The sequence below is a fragment of the Sminthopsis crassicaudata genome, chromosome 5, assembly GCF_048593235.1.
Source record: "Sminthopsis crassicaudata isolate SCR6 chromosome 5, ASM4859323v1, whole genome shotgun sequence".
Lineage (NCBI taxonomy): Eukaryota > Metazoa > Chordata > Mammalia > Dasyuromorphia > Dasyuridae > Sminthopsis > Sminthopsis crassicaudata.
The window spans coordinates 235,785,875-235,804,243 of NC_133621.1; the positions used below are offsets into that span (position 1 = coordinate 235,785,875).

The 18,369-nt window shown below is 31.9% G+C and overlaps 1 protein-coding gene across 2 annotated transcripts in view; it reads right to left on the reverse strand.

The window, feature by feature from the left end:
• Window positions 1-18,369, reverse strand: part of TBC1D15 (TBC1 domain family member 15) — an 89,593-nt gene that overhangs the window by 21,808 nt on the left and 49,416 nt on the right. For both annotated transcript variants that reach the window (XM_074270529.1, XM_074270530.1), the window contains exons 6-11: window positions 17,896-17,998; window positions 16,505-16,702; window positions 14,877-15,005; window positions 14,310-14,413; window positions 12,424-12,518; window positions 2,971-3,087 (exon numbers count right to left, since the gene is read on the reverse strand). In XM_074270529.1, the coding sequence (XP_074126630.1) occupies window positions 2,971-3,087; window positions 12,424-12,518; window positions 14,310-14,413; window positions 14,877-15,005; window positions 16,505-16,702; window positions 17,896-17,998 (746 nt within the window). The remainder of the gene's footprint in view (window positions 1-2,970; window positions 3,088-12,423; window positions 12,519-14,309; window positions 14,414-14,876; window positions 15,006-16,504; window positions 16,703-17,895; window positions 17,999-18,369) is intronic.

The window sequence follows — 18,369 nt, forward strand, 5'->3', positions numbered from 1 at the left end:
ATATGTTTGTGTCCCTAACCAGATTTTATACTCTCCCCCCCCGCCATTATTTAAAAAAAAAAAAAAAAAATCCATTTCTTTCCCATTCCTATGAGTATTTCCCAAGATTCTGCTTGCTCTGGGGCGCTTTTTTCTTCCCCTTCCATATACTCTTGGTAATTTCATCAGTCTCCATAGATTTAAGTATTTCTCTATGCATGAGGACTTCTTATTCAAAAAATCCAGCCCTACACTCTCCCCCCAAGATTCAAATCTGCATCAACAATCTTTTTAATAAAGCTTTTTATTTTCAAAATATATGCATGGATAATTTGACTACAAATGACCCTTGCATAGCGTTGTGTTTCAGATTTTCTCCTTCTTCCCCCCACCCTGTCCCCTAGATGGCAAGCAATCCAATATATGTTAAACATGTTAAAATGTATGTTAAAACCAATATGTATAAACATATTTATACAATTCTCTTGCTGCACAAGAGAAATCAGATCAAAAAAAGAAAAGTAAATGAGTAAGAAAACAAAATGCAAATGCAAGTGAACAACAAGAAAAAAGAGTGAGAATGTTTTGCTGTGATCTACATTCAGTTCCTACAGTCCTCTCTCTGGGTGTAGATGGCTTTCTTTATCACAAGATCATTGGAACTGGCATCAATCATCTCATTGTTGGAAAAAATCAGAATTGATCATTGTGTAATATTGATGTTGTCATATACAATGATCTCCTGGTTCTGTTCATTTCACTTAGTATCAATTCATGTAGGTCTCTAAGCATTTCTAAAATCATCCTCCCTGATCATTTCTTATAGAAAAATAATATTCCATAACATTCATATACCATAACTTGTTCAGCCATTCTCCAACTAATGGACATTCATGCAGTTTCCAGTTTCTTGCCACTACAAAAAGGGCTGCCACAAACATTTTTGCACATGTGGGTCCCTTTCCTTTCTTTAAGATCTCTTGGGGATATAGGCCCAATAGAAACACTGCTAGGTCAAAAGGTATGCACAGTTTGATAACTTTTTGAACATAGTTCCAAACTGCTCTCCAGAATGGCTGGATCAGTTCACAACTCCACCAACAATGTATTAGCACCCCAGTTTTCCCACATCCCCTCCAACATTCTTCCTTGTCTTTTCCTGTCATTTTAGCCAATCTGAGAGGTGTGTAGTAGTATGTCAGAGTTGTCTTGATTTGCATTTCTCTGATCAATAGTGATTTAGAGGGGCAGCTAGGTAGTGCAGTAGATAGAGCACCAGACTTGAATTCAGGAGGACCCGAGTTCAAATCTGGTCTCAGACACTTAACACTTCCTAACTGTGTGACCTTAGGCAAGTCACTTAACCCCAGCCTCAAAAAAAAAAAAAAAAAAAAGTGATTTAGAGCACATACTCATATGATTAGAAATAGCTTTAATTTCTTCATCTGAAAATTGTCTATTCATATCCTTTGACTATCAATTGGAGAATGGTTCATCAACAATTTTTTATCATATTTTTCAAATTGAATGTCCCAGAGATATCTTATACCCAACATATTTAGAACTGAACTCATTATCTTCTCTCTAAAACTCTCTTATCTCCCAAACTTCCCTATTTCTACTAAAAATAATATTACCCTTCCAGTGACTCTGATTTAAAGCCAGCATTATCTCCAACCTTGTTTAGTTGACATTTTACTAACTCTAAATTTCACAACTTCTCTTGCATGTTCTAACCTCTTCTCTCCATTCAATTACCCATGTTAGTTTAGATCCTCTTGCTTAAATTACTGCATGAGCCTCCAAGTCAGTTTCCCTAATATCGAGTCACTCTTATATAGAAATGCATATAGAAATGCAGTCAAAGAAACTTAAGTATAAATCTATGTGACTTCCCTCCTCAACCAAGTCTAGTATCTTCCTACTGCCTCCAGGATGAAAAGGTAAACTCCTCTACTGGGCTTTTAATCCACTTTATAATCTGGCACTAACCTATTTTTGTTAACTGGTTAAATACTGTACCCCACTTAGCACTATATGATACAACTTAAATTAGCCTCTCTTTTCCGGACTGACCACACTCTCTATGCTTTTCAACTGATTCTCTCATGCTTGGAATGCACTACCTCTTTACTTCTACCTTTAAGAGGCCCTCTTTTCCCTTAGGATGTCACTTGGAATCATCTTCTACACAAAGATTTTCTTATTTGTATTTAACTACTTTGTATATATTTGCATTTGTTAACTTTTACATTTATGCTATATATATTTTTATCTGTACTGGTTATCCTATCTGTGAGAATGTAACACTGACAATAGGAATTGTTTCACATTTTTGTACTTGTATACCTATGACCTAGCAGAATATCTAGTATGAACTTTGGTCTTCTTATATTTCTTCCACTAGTGACCCCTTTTCACCTAAGAAAATTTTACATGGACCCAGATGTACAAATCAAACATTTGCTAATAATAAATCATAATTTCACAACACCCAATTCAGTCACAAGACCCTATAGGAGGTCGTGAACCATAGTTTAAGAAGCAAGTACAAAGCATTTAATAAATGTGTTGACTGATTAATTATATAGCAAACCAGGAAGACTTCAGCTTGCCCTCTTTAAAACCTTGAGTAAAACTATCAGAGTTTTGAATGGAAGAGAAAAGACTTAAATGTCTCCACATAAGCATTTAGCAGGAAAATGGAAACACATACTATTTGGCAAGTTATGACTAGAGATGCTTAGAATGGGGATAAAACCATTCTAAAATTCTAGAGAAATGCAAATATACTTGTTAATCTAAACTGACAATAACCTTGCCATAAAAGAAAATAGGAGGATAGGACAAAATGTTAAAAATCGAAACCATTCAGGTTCTAAAAACACCAGGTATATAAAGAATTAGTAGTAATAGCTACTAATAATCAACAAAGGCTTTTAATTCTAAAATGTAAAAAATCTCTTTCAAAGGTAATCTAAGAGAACTTACCCAAATCAAAATCATACATACAATAGGTCATCAAAATGTCATGAAGTAAAATCAATCCTGGATTATCTTTGCCTTCATAAAACTTATTTGTTCGGTCTGTTCTCTTAACATCTTTTTCTAAAAAAAGAAATAGAAAATTTCATATAGTAATTTAAATGCTTCCCAAAACCAATTTTATTAAACTCAAATCTTACACACTGCAGCATTTTTCTTTATTATTGACTTAAAATTTTTTTCTTTATTGTTGATTTTTAAAAAATAAGCTGATTTACTTGAGAATGGATTTTCTATATGCATCTACAGAAACTTTTTGATTAAATCTTAGAAAACATTTTCAAAAAATTAAAGGCAACTTTGGATATCACATTTAGTTAGCAATAAAATACAGGTGATACTTAAAATAAGGAATGAAAATCTATTGTGCAATCAAGTTTTTTATTTAACTTATTATGCAATCAAGGATTTTGTTTCATTTATAATTACTTGGTTTCTTATGAAAAATATTATGAACTTCTAATTTGTCATGTCCCATCTTTTTTTTTATTTATTTTTTTTATTTCAATTACCTTATTTACTTTCAGGCATCATCATTCAGTACAAATTTATTATAGATTTTTATTGTTCTAAAATGAAAAATAAATTATAAATTCTCTCCAAAAGTTATTCTATGGCTTTAAAAAGATATTGTCATACAGCATAACTGTGTGTCTTGTCTTCTGAAGTTATAGAACCATTTTCCTATTTTAATTTAATACTGAATCACCAGAAATAAAGGAATATGTAGAACTTCCAAATTATAAATTTAACATTATATAATCAACTCAGGTTGGTATACTTCTCTCTTCCTGCCCCAGCCCCTCAAACATATATGTAAGTTGAAAATTTTGACGCTAGACTAGGGAAGGGCTGATGTTTCACCAATCAATAATTAATCAAAATAAATTATCAAGAAGAAAACATTGATTTATCTTGTGAGTAAGCTTGTTAGGATCTGGATTTGTTTTTGTTTTTATTTTTAACAACAATCCTCCTTGGCAACATTTTATTTCTAATAATGTAATATTCTCAAAGAAGTAAACCCATACCTCTAAAACTATAAGAAAGCTTTCATGTGTGGCGAAGATGTTTGCTGAGGCAACTGGGATTAAGGGACTTGCCTAGGGTCACAGAGACGGGAAGTGTTAAGTGTCTGAGGCCAGATTTAAATTCAGGATCTCCTAACTTAAGGGCTGGTGGCTCTATCCACTGTACCACTTAGCTGCCCCTCTATGTGTTTTAACCAACAAAAATAATGACTTATACACTTAATAGCAGTTTTGGGGTCTAAATGTATCAAAACTGTCTATCTTCAACTGATAATTATTTGATTAGCCCTATCCAATTTTGGCAACCACAAACTACTCTGCTGACTTTCAGTATCATATACTCCAACTACCTATTGGATGTCCTATAGACATCTTAAATTCAATGTGTCCAAAAGTGAATTTGTTACCTTTTCTCCAAAATTAACCCCACTTTCAAACTTTCTATCACTAACAAGGTACCACCATATTCCTGGATAGGTGTAAACTTAGGCTCACAACATAAGTGTCATCCTCAAATATTCACACTCACTCCCCATATCAAATCTGTTGCCAATGCCTGTGGAGTATATCTTCCCAATATCTCTGAATATATCCCATCTCCCTCTCACACTATCACTATCCTAATGCGGACCTCTTCACTTCATGACTGAACTCTATTGCAATAAAATCTGTCACTCCAAATCATCCTCTACTTAAAATGAGCAAAAAATCAATCACTTCCCTATTCAATAAACTCTAGTGACTCCCTATCACCTCTAGAATCAAATACAAAAAGTTTTGTTTGGCATTCAAAGTCTTCCATAACCTTTCCATCCATACCTTTCTAGTCTTCTTACACTTTATATACCTCAAATCCTTATGATTTTTGATACCATTCTCTTTATTCCAGGCATTTCTGGCTTTCCCTCGCCCAAAATATGCTCTTCTTTCTTGACTTTATCACTTCCACCTCCCTTTTCTACCAGACTTCTAAAGAAAGCCTTTCACCCTCTCCCTCAATTCTAGTACCATTTCTCAGTTGCCTATTTCCTATTTTTTCTCTATATAACTTGTTTGTACATAGTTATTTGCATGTTTTCTCCTCCATTAGATTGTGAGCCATTCAAGGGCAAGGACTATCTTTTGTCTTTCTTTATAGACCCAATACTTGACACATAGTAGGCTCTTAACATATGTCTGATGACTAAGTGGATTTGTAGTATTATTCATTAAAGGTACGGAATTGCATGCCTGTCTATCAAGTATAACTTTTGTTTATACAATCTTTAAATGTCACAAGAATGCCTTCCTCAGATTCTTCTGATATCTCAAGAATATTGATGAAGCAAGAAGGCTATCTATCTCTTATCTCAACATGTAATTGTCCCCTTTTTTCCTGACCGAAAAATTTTTATGAAAGTTTTATTAAAAATGGCACCGTTTCACAATTAAACTTTATCAAAGTGATATCTATGCCCAATACCTCAAAACCCTATGTCTCTGTAACTCTCTTCCAAAATGGCTTCAGCCTCAAAAATAATACAGAAGCTGCTCTAAATACACCAATTGAGTTGTATTTTTTTTTTTCATTATCTACATGGTCTCTTGATTATTATGACAATTTTTATTTTTGGATACTAGTTTAAAAGATAACACTCTCTTGTTCTCCTACCTATACTAATGTTCTTTTTCTCCATATTTTCCTACTTCTATTAATATTTATCTCTTATAGTATTTACTCTCTCTCACTAGGTCCTCAATTTCTTCCCAATTCTAATGTGTTTTTAAGAGTCTGACTTTAGCCCTCTTCCTTCTTCATATTTTCTCTCTTAGCAATATCTCTCCAAAGGATTCAGATTACACTTCTATATAAATAATATCCAGATATTTATTTCCTGAATTTACCTATCTTCTGAATTCAAGAGACTTGTTTCCAACTGCCTTAAATATCACATCTGCATCTTTAATTCAGCATGTCCAAACTTGCCTCAGTTCTTTCTTTTTGTAATTTGATTATTCACCCAATTACCAAAATTATGATACCCATTATATATCTTGATTCTTCCATTTTCAAATTTAGTATTTACTATATCCTGGCAGTTACATCTTTGTAATATTTCCTACATTCAATCCATCTTCTCCCTAGTCTTACATCCTATAGCTATCATAATAGCATACATAGGTCTTCATTTACCATCTCCAGACATTACAATAATAATCTAGCTAGATTTCTTGCCTCTACTCCCTCCCCCCAAAACTCCAAAATTTATACAATTGCCAGAATAATCTCAGTAGAAGTTTTAAAAATCTGCTTAGAAACTTCAGTGGCTACTTATTTACCTGGCAACTATGGCAAAATGAATAGAATATTGGCCTGGAGTCAGGAAGACATCTCTTTTTATATTTAACTACAGCCTCAGACACTAACTTTGTGATCTCGGGCAAGACTTAACTCTGTCTATCAAACATCTGGAAAAGGAAATACAAAACACTCCAGTATGTTTACCAAGAAAACCCCAAAACAGGCACAAAGATTCAGATATGACCAATTAAACAATACCACCATAAACAATTTATCCACCAAATAAAGCTTTTAATTCTACTTGGCATTTAAAGCCTTTCATAACCCAGTACCACACTCCAACTTTCCAACCTGCCAAAATACTATATCCTACCAAATTTTCTAAACTACAGTCAAAATAAATTTCCCCCTCCTCCATCCAGCTATTCTCAACAAGTATTTTATTACTGCCCCCCCCAAAAAAACCCTGACTTTGCTCAGCTTGTTTTTTCCTTATCCTCTTCTATATCTGGTGAATTCTCACCCACTTAATTTAAAGTATGATTCAAATACCACTTCCTAAACCCAGAGTAGTCCATAATGTCATAAACAACCTCTCATCTCCTTTCCTCCTCCCTAGTTGTTCTATCTTCTACAACACCCAACACTTGCCCCCTTTTAAAGTTCCCTTTTATGTGTAATCTTCCTCCACTAGAATATAAGCTCCTTAAAGACAGGGATTTTTTTTTCTCTTGTATTCCCAGGATTTAATATTTAATAAATGTTTTATCTATCCAGCTATCTCCCTAAGGTACAATGTGGATAATTACAAGAGAAAAATCATAAAATAAAATCAGCAGGACTTCCATTGTAGCCTGAGTTACTATCTGTACTTAAAAGCAACTGTAATTTTTAAAAATAGGTACTTTAACTTTTAAATAATTCAGCCTAGTATTACTCTAATAAACATTAAAGACATTTTGCTATGTTTTTTTTCCTATTAATAAAAGTAACCTATTTATTTACAGTTTAACAGCATCATGATTCACTGAATAAGAGAATTGGTCTCAAATTAAAGAAGACCTGAACTCCCCTAGAAAAGTTACAAATTCTTCATGTTCTTTGACAATTTGTAAGTTGTAGAAGTATATTCATTAATAAGGAAATTTATTCCTCCAAAGAAATTATGGACCTGAATTAAAAAAATAATGATTTTAAATAATGCAATAAGTACAGCTAGGTGGTGCAGTGGATAAAATGGAGGCAGCCTCAGACACTTATCTTGTAGTTGTGTCACCCTGGCCAAGTCACTTTAACCTTATTTGCCTCAGTTTCCTCGTCTATAAAATGAATTTTAAAAAAACCCCAAAAAGGATCACAATACACAATCCTCTATAAATAAATTCTCATTTTTCCTATTGCTAATAAGTTTAATAATATTTGCCAATAGATAATTTTACAAATAGTTGTGAAAAGATCACAAAAAGCAAAAGTATTTCTTGTATCAGTTATGTTACATAGCATTTATAGATTTTAAAAAGCAAATCAGTTGATATACTTATTATTCACACTTATATGGTGCTGCAAGATATACATAAACATGGAAGTAGATGGTTGGAAGAGTACAGCCATCACCTAGTTCAACTCACAACTAAAAGGTAAATACACACTCAGTTTCTGCTTGAAGAGTTACAAGGCAAGCTATTTCACTTTCAGATAGCTAGAATTATTAAATGTTTTTCCTGAGATCGAGCCTAAATTTGCCTCTCTGCAATTTTTATCCAGTGCTCCAGGTTCTGCACTTTGAAGTGTTTGAAGAAATTAAACTTGCTCCTATTTGTCTTCAACCATCTGAACCAACATACCACATCCACCAAAGCCTTCAGCTCTGAGCCTTTTCTTCTCTTCAGGATAAATATGCCCAGTTATGAAAACTAATCTTCACATGACACTCAAAGTCCCTGACCAGCCTGTGTGCCCTGCTGTGAATCCTTTCAAGCTATCAATGTTCTGCATAAATTGTGGTGTTCAAAAAAATAGTATAAAAAGGAAACAACTCTCAACACTGGCATTTTTAGCATTGTGTCTAACTTATCTACCTCCTAAAATCCTACAAAATACTTTTTCTCATAACAAAATCCTGCACAATGGATAACATGAATATTATTATCCTTGTATAACAAATAAGAAACCTGACAAGCCTAGAAATTAAGTGAATTTCTTATAGTGGTATGACAAAGATAGCACTCTTTTTACTGTACTAGGCTACTTTTAAATATCTATTTATCTAGTTCCCTAAGTTAGAGTTAGAAGCTAAACACTGATTTCTAAATTAATAAAGACATGTACTATGAAAAGTAAGTAAAGCAAGCAGAAGCAGGAAACCATTGCACACAGCAACAAGACTGAGTAATGGTCAACAATGACAGACTTGGTTCTTCTCAGCAATTCAGCAATCCACAGCAATTCCAATAAACTTTGGATGGAAAATGCCATCCGTATTCAGAAAGAATTATGGAAACTGAATGTGGATCAATGCATACTATTTTTATCCTTTCTGCTTTTTTTTTTCCTCATAGTTTTTCCTTTTTGTTCTGATTTTTTCTCTCCCAACATGACTCATATGGAAATATGTAAAAAATGAGAGTACATGGCTAAATTAAATAAAAACAAATTTTTCAATGACATGTACTGTATCACTAATTTTGACAATTCCAAGTTATTTTATTTAAATGTTTCACATATATTACAAATAAAATGTAAGCCGCTTAATAGCAATGATCATATCATACCATAGGCTGCATTAAGAAAAAATATTGAAGAAAAAGCAATGACAGTATCACAACCAAAATGGTAAAGCCCCCCTGAGAATTATCTACTACATGAAATGGATGAATATAGATATGATTAGCATAGGGATAACTTCAGAAAGGACAAAATAGCTGTCTTTAAATATGGTGAAGGCTTATTATACAGAAGAGAAATCAGCTTTATTCTCTTTGGCCCCAAGAGGCAGAACCAGAAGCAATAGTTCTAAGTTAGTAAATTTAAAATTAAAGGAAAAAGTTTAAATTTTTCCTTTAAAATGTTTAGATTGTTTAAAACAATGATGGCTACCCAAAAGTAGAATAGTCTGTGTGTCAGGAATTAGCTGTCTTCAAAGCAGACCTGATAGTCATTTGTTGGGAAATGGCCACATAATTACCAATTCTGAAATTCTATAATGCACAATATGCTTTTAAAAACCTACCGATATAAAATGTTGCTTGGACACAGCAGATATTTTCCACGTAAACTTTTTCTGTATCCCTTCATGTTCCCCTTATTCAAATACAGTGCTTTATTTACTTTACTTACTCTTTCAGTACTAAGAAATAATATGAGATCTTCAAATTTTCTAAAAATTTAAATATAATTTTTTAAAAATATAAATTTTAAAAATCTAGAGAAATTCTAGAGAAGAACCCAGATAGAGTTAGGGAAGCACAGAAGTAAGGCATATAAACTTCTGTATCCCCGTTTATCCTCCTATAATGCCTTAAAGATGGTAAGAAGCCATCTAAGTGGCCCAATGGATAGAGCACCAGCCCTGAAGTCAGGAAGACCTGAGTTCAAATTTGGCCTCAGACACTTAACACTTCCTAGCTGTGTGACCCTGCAAGTCACTTAACCCCAATTGCCTCTGGGTAAAAATAAATAAATGAATAAAAGACTTTTTTAAAGGACAGAAGGGGAAGGATCTGTATATACAAAAATATTTATAGTTCTTCTCAGGGCAAAAAAATTGAAAATTGAGGGGATGACCATCAAGGCTGAATAAACTGTGGTATGTGATTTTTAAGGAATATTATTGTTTTTTATTTTTATGGGAAATGATGAGCAAGATGTTCTCAGAAAAAAACCTAAAAAGTCCTCTATGAACTCAAGCAAAGTGAAATGTACTGTATACAAAGTAATAGCAATGTTCTGGGATAACCAACAAAAATGACTTTTGCTGTTCTCAGCAATATAATGATCCATGACTACTCTGAAGGAATGATGATGAAAAATCCTGCCCATACCCAGAGAAGAAACTGATTGTGTCTGAATACAGATTGTAGCATATTCTTTCTTTCTTTCTCTCTCTCTCTCTCCCCCTTATTTTTCACAAGGGAAAGGTTTTGCATAACTTCACATATGGTTTCTTAATGAGAGCTACAAACAGGAATAAGGAAGAAAATTTGGAACTCAAAAGTTAAAAAAAATGTAAAAAAAATTGTTTTAAATGTAACTGAAGGAAAATATTTAATAAAATGATCAATTAATTAATTAAATTTGGCCACAAAGGAAAATATAAGACAACAAGAAGCCAGTGTGGTAAATTTTAAAAAGTATTTTTTAAGAATGGGAGATGTGACTTCACCTAGGCAGTCATAGAAAAAAAAAAAAAAAACTAAAAAAAAAGAAATTCAAAGATTAATGACAGAATCAGAGCAACAGGAGAGACAATCTGCTGGAAAAGGAGAAATGAGATCACATATACAAACAGAGGGGTTTTGGCAAGGAGAAGGACTACAACTTTCTGTGAGAACAGATAGGAGAGGAAAGCATTTGAATGATATGCAATAAGAAAAGAGTAAAAAGGGGGAAGATTCAGGAAATATCCTCAACTTTTTTGGTGAACTATGAGACCTCAACTAAGGAAGGAAAATGAGGGGAAGCCATGGGAAGCTGGAGGAATAAAAGATTTGGACATACTTTTCCATTTCCATTTGGAATTATGCTATAAGAGGGACAAGCCCTTAAATCCAGTATTTTTAATACTATGCATGCATGTGCTCATGCTAGTGCATTCTCTCCCTCTTCTCTCCCCTCTGTCACTCTGTCTCTCTCCTCCCTCTTCCTCTTCTCCCCCGTCTATCTCTCCCTCTCTCTCTCACCTCCTTTTCCTCTCCTCTCCTGTCTCTCTGTCTTTCCCTCTCTCTCCCTCTTTCCCTTTCTTCTTCCTTCTCTCCCTCCTTCCTCTCTCCCTCCCCCCCTCTCTACTTCCCTCCTTATTGTCCCTCCTTCCTTCCCTCTCCTCTTTCTTCCCCTTTACCCCTCTTTCCCTTCCCCCTCCAGAGAAGTAAAAAATAGGTAAAAATTCTAATGTATATCATAATAGTGGCAATCTATAGCATAAATATGTAAAGGAATATTACTGTAGATTTAAGAAATAACAAAAAGGAACCATTTATATAAAGACTATAATAAGTAAGGAAAAAACAACTTTATAATCTTAAGAATTCTGCATTGGTGTTAATTTGTTTTGCTTATGCTTACATGTTACAAAGGTGAGTGGGTTAATTTCTTTTTCATTTTGTTGTTTTTGTTCTTTAATATGGGAATGGAAAGAGCAAAAGAAGTACAGTGATAATGAAAGCCCTGTGCAAAAAAAAAAAAAAAAAAAAAAGCTAAGAAAGAAAAGAATCACTGAATCATTGGAAAAAAAAAAAAAAAACAGAAGAAAAGACAACAAAGTTTAGAGGGAGATTCAGATAAATAGGATAGTTCTAAAGGATATTAAAAGGAAGTCAAACTCAGAGTAATAGAACAAATAAATGAAGGTTCCAGCAAGCAGAAAATTAAATATAATACTTTCCCTCCTAGCAGAGAGGCAGGAGACTACCAAGGCAAAATATCAGATACACTATCAGACACATGGTCTCTGTATCTGATGTTTTGCTTATCATTTGTTTTGTTTTGTTTTTGATGACACAAGGAAGGTACAGTAGAGAGAGAGAGAGTTCATGGAATGTCTGGTGTAAAGACAAAAAACAGCAATAAAGTATATTTTTAAAAGTAGGGATATGCTACATGTTTTTGAAGTCTTTTTAAACAAACAGTGAAACATTTTAAGTTTAAACAAACAAAAAAATGAGTTTCAATTATATGGAAAGTTCATTTAATCAATCTCAGGATGAGGAAGCATACAATGAAATTCATCCTTCAACTTTTTAATTTTCATTTCTATTTTCTATTTTTAAGCTATGAAACATAAAAGCCACTTCTCAAATCTTTTAAAAAATATTTAAGGTAACCACTTTCTTTCCTATCAGTGGCATTTCCAAATTCATACAGGAAAATTACCTATAAGGTTCCTATAATCCCTTAGTCTTGAGTTTCTTTTCTCTTGCTCTTCACTGACAGATTTCCACTGCAGTTTCATCCGGAAGTATTCATCACTAAAAAAAGAAAATAATTTTATACCAAAGGAAGCTTCTTATGTAATCTATTTTTATCATTTGAGAACTCCTAATTTGTCTATAAAAACAAATCATCAAAATTTAAAGGAAATGTCAAAAGCATTAAAGATGTCTAGAGGACACAATTTCATAAGGCAGCCAACATGGTTACAGCCTTTAAATTACCTTCATCAGATTAAAAATAATAATTTAAAATTTTTATTTAGCATTTTAAAGTTTACAAATTTTTTCCTAACAACCTGTGAACAGATAAAACAGGTATCCCCATCATACAGATGAGGACACTAAGATTTACAGTAAATAAAGTTATAGTAATAAATACATATATAGTCACATAAGTAATAGTGTCTAAAATTGAATTTGAACCCAGGCCTATCAATGCCAAATCTTCTTCCATTACATCAATTAATCATTAAATAAAGAATGTTTAATTGCCTCTAAATTAGGTGCTAGATTAAACATCTACAAAAATAACCTCAAAGAGGCCATAGGAATATTAGTCAGGATAAAAAAAAATTTACTTCAATTCTTGAAATCTAATCTACTAAATAATATTATAATAAATAAGTAAATAAAAATAAAAATACATTAAACATTTAAGTTTTTAAAGCAATTAGAAAGAAAAACCCTTATAATAAAAAGAATTATTTATGAGCAGCATTTTCCAGTCATTAGAACACTTCAGCATAACAGGTAGATGATATAGTAAACATGATATAATAAAGATAACACTGAATATGAAGTGAAAATTTGAGTTTTCAAATCCTAATTTACTATTCTGTGGCCTTTAGCAAGAAACTTCCGTGGCCTCAGTTTTCTCAAATATACAATAAATTATGTGAATTAGTTAGATCCAATGATCTTTTACACACTAGCAAATGTACAAAATATTAATGGACTCTTATAATAGTTAATTATAGTGATATCATTAACAGAAAACATAAATCACTGTAACAAAAAACAATTTTGAAATCAATTAGTAGGAAATTTAGCTTAAGAAAATTTGAATTATGCCTACTTATTTCTTTATCTCTATCAATAAATATAATACATAATTATAAACTCTTAATTCTTTCACTTAAAAAAGGAAAAAACAGTATTTTTCTAATTTCTTTTAGTATTTAATGAATGCTAATCCAATTAAAGATATTTGTGAGAGCTTCCTAAGACAACAAATATGGTGATATACTATTTAATCAGTATTAAAAAAAAAAAAAAGGCTACTAGTATTTGTCTGTAAAATTCTTTTAACTTTCTGAAGGATTTTGAATCAATAATCTACATGTCTATCCTCTTAAAATTTTTCAAGAGTTTCTTCACACTATGAAACTGGTTAGCATAAGAATTATTACTTCCATTTTGCCAATGAGAAAACTGAAGAACAAAGAAATTTAGTGCATCATCTGTAGTGACACAGCTTGGCTGTTCAAGGGACAAGATTTCAAACTAAGTCACCGAGATCCAAATGCAGTGCTCTTTTCTAATGAGAATAATTTTCCCCAATTCTCAAAGCAAGCAAACAGCTCTCTTACAGTTCACAATGTCATGATGACAGTGCACCTGATGACAATGAACATTTGATACTGATCTATCACATAATAACAAAACTCTTAATTGTATTTCCATTTTTTAATAAAAATTCTCATATGTCAACACTGAAATGTTCCCCATTTCATCTCCATACTAATTAATATGGATGAATTTTTAATAAAATAATTAAATTCAACAAATATTTATTAAACCTAATAAGTGTAGCATACTAATACTTACGTTTTTAACTTTTGCAAATGCATTCTTTCTTCCTTAGTACTATTCCAAGGAAAATAACCCAGAAGGAATTTCCATGCTTGTTTTCTCAACATATGACTGAGTCCCTGAGGTAAGTGCACATTAAACAAATTAGTAATAATGAAAGAATGACTGCAGAACTTGCTTCTAACTGATAACAGAGTAAAGTTACATATTTGTGGATTTTTCTTGAAAGTTATCAATTCAATGAATATTACTTTTTCTTTATATCCCATTGAAACAATTGAACTTCTAGAACTAAACAGCATGAGCATGTATATTATGATTATGGTATCATGATTAATAAGTGGATTTTAAAGACCAATCTGGTTGCTATAAGACCAGTTACTAATGCTCTGCTACATCCATAGGCCATGGCATTTACAAGGACAAGAAATGTTTTCCCCTAACTTCCAATTAATTCTTCTCTCTAACTCCCAAAAAGTTCAAAAGATTTCAGCATCAGCACCCTATTCTATCCATCTAGAGCTTCAGGGAAATAAAGTGGCTCTCCCCCTGAATAACCTATGATAATAATAGTTAAATTACCCCTCTGAATATCATTTGCTTCATGCTATCTACATTTACAATTCTTCCTTCTGAATCCATGTTCTTAGACCATTCATCCAAAGATACAGGATCTCTCCTCTGAACAACAGGACGTTCTCCTAAATCAATCTAAAAAGGAAAGATAAGTTACAAACTGCATACCATTAAGCAATGACAGGAAATAGCTTATTTCAAAAAATGGAATAAAAGTCTATGTTGGGCATCATATGTACCATCACTTTTGGAAATGTTCTTTCATTTATTTTCTCATTTCATAAGCTTATTTAGTAAGTTAACATCTAAACTATCCAGTATAATTGGTATCAAACATATTTCCCCCTGCTAACAAATACATAAATGTTGAGTACTAAAGCAAAATAAATAAATAAAGATCACAAAATTATAAATTAGATCTATAAAAGATCTGAGAAATATCTAGACACTAGGAGTTTGTAATCTTTTTCTTTTTTCTTTTCTTATAGGGTGGAGATCATGGCAGTTTAGTGAATCCTCAGAATAACATGTTCAAATAAAATAAGTAATGTGAGAAAACTAAGGAAACCCATTATATTGAAATCATCACCAAAATATTTTTTTAAAGGTTCACAGGTTCACAGACTCAAGGTTAAGAGCCTCTGATCTAAATCAACTTCTTCTTTTTATAGATGAAGAAACTAAGCCTACGGAGATGAAGTGACTTTTCAGGGCAATCACACATGGATCGTAAGAAGAGCTAGCAGTACTAACTCCAAAACTAAACTCTTTCTGGACTATACTATGCTAAATTCTCACATGGTAGCAAATTATAAAGAGTATAACAAACCGTTCAAACCAGGACACATTTTTTTTCAATTTGGTTATAAATTTATTATATGAATAGATCATCCAGAACACATTTTTACTCACCAATAAAAAATGTACTTTTTAGGTAACTGATCCATGACTTGCCCTTCTTTATGCAACATTAATAATTTTACACTATACTTGGTTTAGCAGATGTGGATAATTTAGAACTAATCAGATTTATAAAATAAGCCATTTTTGGCAGTATAATTTTATGTTTTAAATGTATTCAAATCTAGAACTTATCAAAAACCAAAGACCTCTCTGAGCAGTATAAGATTATGTCACAATTCAGGGTATAAGGCCAGTTTTGAGTAAAAACAAATAACAACAAAAACTCTACATAAGGAGAAAAAAGCAAAATGAAAATTAATTAAGTCCATAATCAGCTAACAAGAAAATATTGGTTTTAGGCAAATTCTATAAGTAGAAATATAAATAGGCAGAAGTTACTCCTTCAAAGTTACAGAATACCATGGCAATACATTGCCCATCAATAATAAAGAAGAACTCAAAGAAAAAAAAATCTTTCAAGTTAAAATTAAAAAAAAAAAAATCAAAACTTTCTGATAATAGAAAGTACATTATAGGTAGTGAATGTTAAAGAGTGATGGATGGAAGTCTCAAGAACAAAAAAGCAGAGGATAGTGACATCCATCATAATCAAATTGACTAGTTTTCTAGTCAATTTCTAGAAATTCTAGTTTTTAAACATTCAGCACAAGGAAAAAAAACAGGTTTTTCTTTTAATCAATAAAAGTTGTATAAATACATTTTTCACTCACTCTAGTGATAACTTCAAATCCTGGTTCTTCTTGTTGGTTTATTTTTAAACCTGGAATAGCATCACTAAGAAAATCTGCCATTTCTGAAGGTGGTCGCTGATGAGTTGATGGATCATTGCCTCTCAAACTATCAAAAATGTAGTTTGTGACTTTGGAAAATCCTACAAGAGTTGCTGTATATGGGTCCTTTTTTATTTTCTGCAGAACAAGAAGACAAACAATGTTAGTAGTCTATGCCAAAGAAGGAATAAATGAACATAAATAGAAGTGTCAAACAAAATAAAATATGAGAATCAAACTAAAGCAAAGAAGATTTTCTAAGATTTTTCTCTAGAAGATTCTATTATTTTCTGGGAAGAAAAATTTGAATTTCTCTATGCTAACCTTCTAATTTGAATAGAAATTAAAGAAAAACAATTCTCTCTTAAATATCAACTTGCTGCTATTGATTGAAAATGCCAAAGAACAAGTGATGTGTGGGTCTCATTCAGTCCACATACAACAAATATGTATATACTCCTTACTTTCCAATGGTGAATAGCCTACAACAACTTTCTTCAGTCTAGTAGTCCTGCCTTCACAGAAAAAATATTCTTGAAGAATAATATATCCTATTACAATCTTCAAAATCTATTTTATATATCTGAAAACTATGAGTACTTAATAATATTGACTCTGCTTGTAAGTTAAATTATTCAATACTCACAAAAAACAAAATTAATTTCTGGGGCAACACTATGAATTGTAAACCAAAATATCCAACTACTTTCAAGTTGAAAAGTAATCATTAGTGAAAATAAGGAAAATAACTCATACAAGATTTTCAGAGAAATATTCTTACGTAGAAATCAGCAAGTTCAATAAAAAGAATATAAAATAATTTCATATCAGAAAGCAGTCAGATATTTTAGTAGAATATAATTAAGTAAATAAATAGAACTAAATCCTCCAAGATAACATGGTTCCAAAATAACTGATGAGTCAATGACAAAGAAATCTCCAGTCTGGTATTTTTCTGATATAATTGTCTGATTCACTTTGAATTAGCTCAAAGTATTCTACACAGGTGAATAATACTAAATTTATTCAATACTAAAACTATTAATTTGTACTATCAGAATTATGGTCATGAAGAAAAAATATCATTGTCCTAACATTTAATAATGACCAAAAAAGAACAAGTTATCAACAACCTAAAGAGTTACTTACTCTAAAATTTCAAAGCATGACTTGTGGCTATAAAATGATAACTAGCTCCACAACTCATATATAAAGTCAACTTCCTTAAATTATAGCCCTAAGTTAAATGACATTTGGTAAAAAGAGGGTAAAAGAGTTGGAAGATTTTTAAAGACAGAAAGATTAACCCTACAAGTATCTAAAAGACATACTTGAATTAAGCCATAAGCTGGTTCATCTAGAAGATTTTCAAAGGACTGTGAAAGACCCTTATTCTGACAATTCACAAGAAGAGTCCTTTTATCCTGTGGAGATCTGAAACAAAATGAAGACTGTATTTTTCATTTATAGAAAAAGTGACATGCTGAAGTAACTACTGAATTTTTAAATAATTCATGCATTAGTATTTATATGACAAAAATCTCCCATCTTTTAAATAGCATTAATCTAATAACAATCTTAAAGTTACAAATCAATTTCCTCACACCAACCCTGTGAGTCAGTACTATATTTATGCATCCCTGTTTTACAGATGAATATGCTGGATTCAAAGAGAATACATGACCAAGTATACACAAAGAATATCAGTGCCAGAAATCAAAACCAGGTCTCTTGATCCAAAGCTAAAACATCATTTCCATTTCTAATTTAATGCCTAGAAATATGCAGTGATATTTGCCATGAGG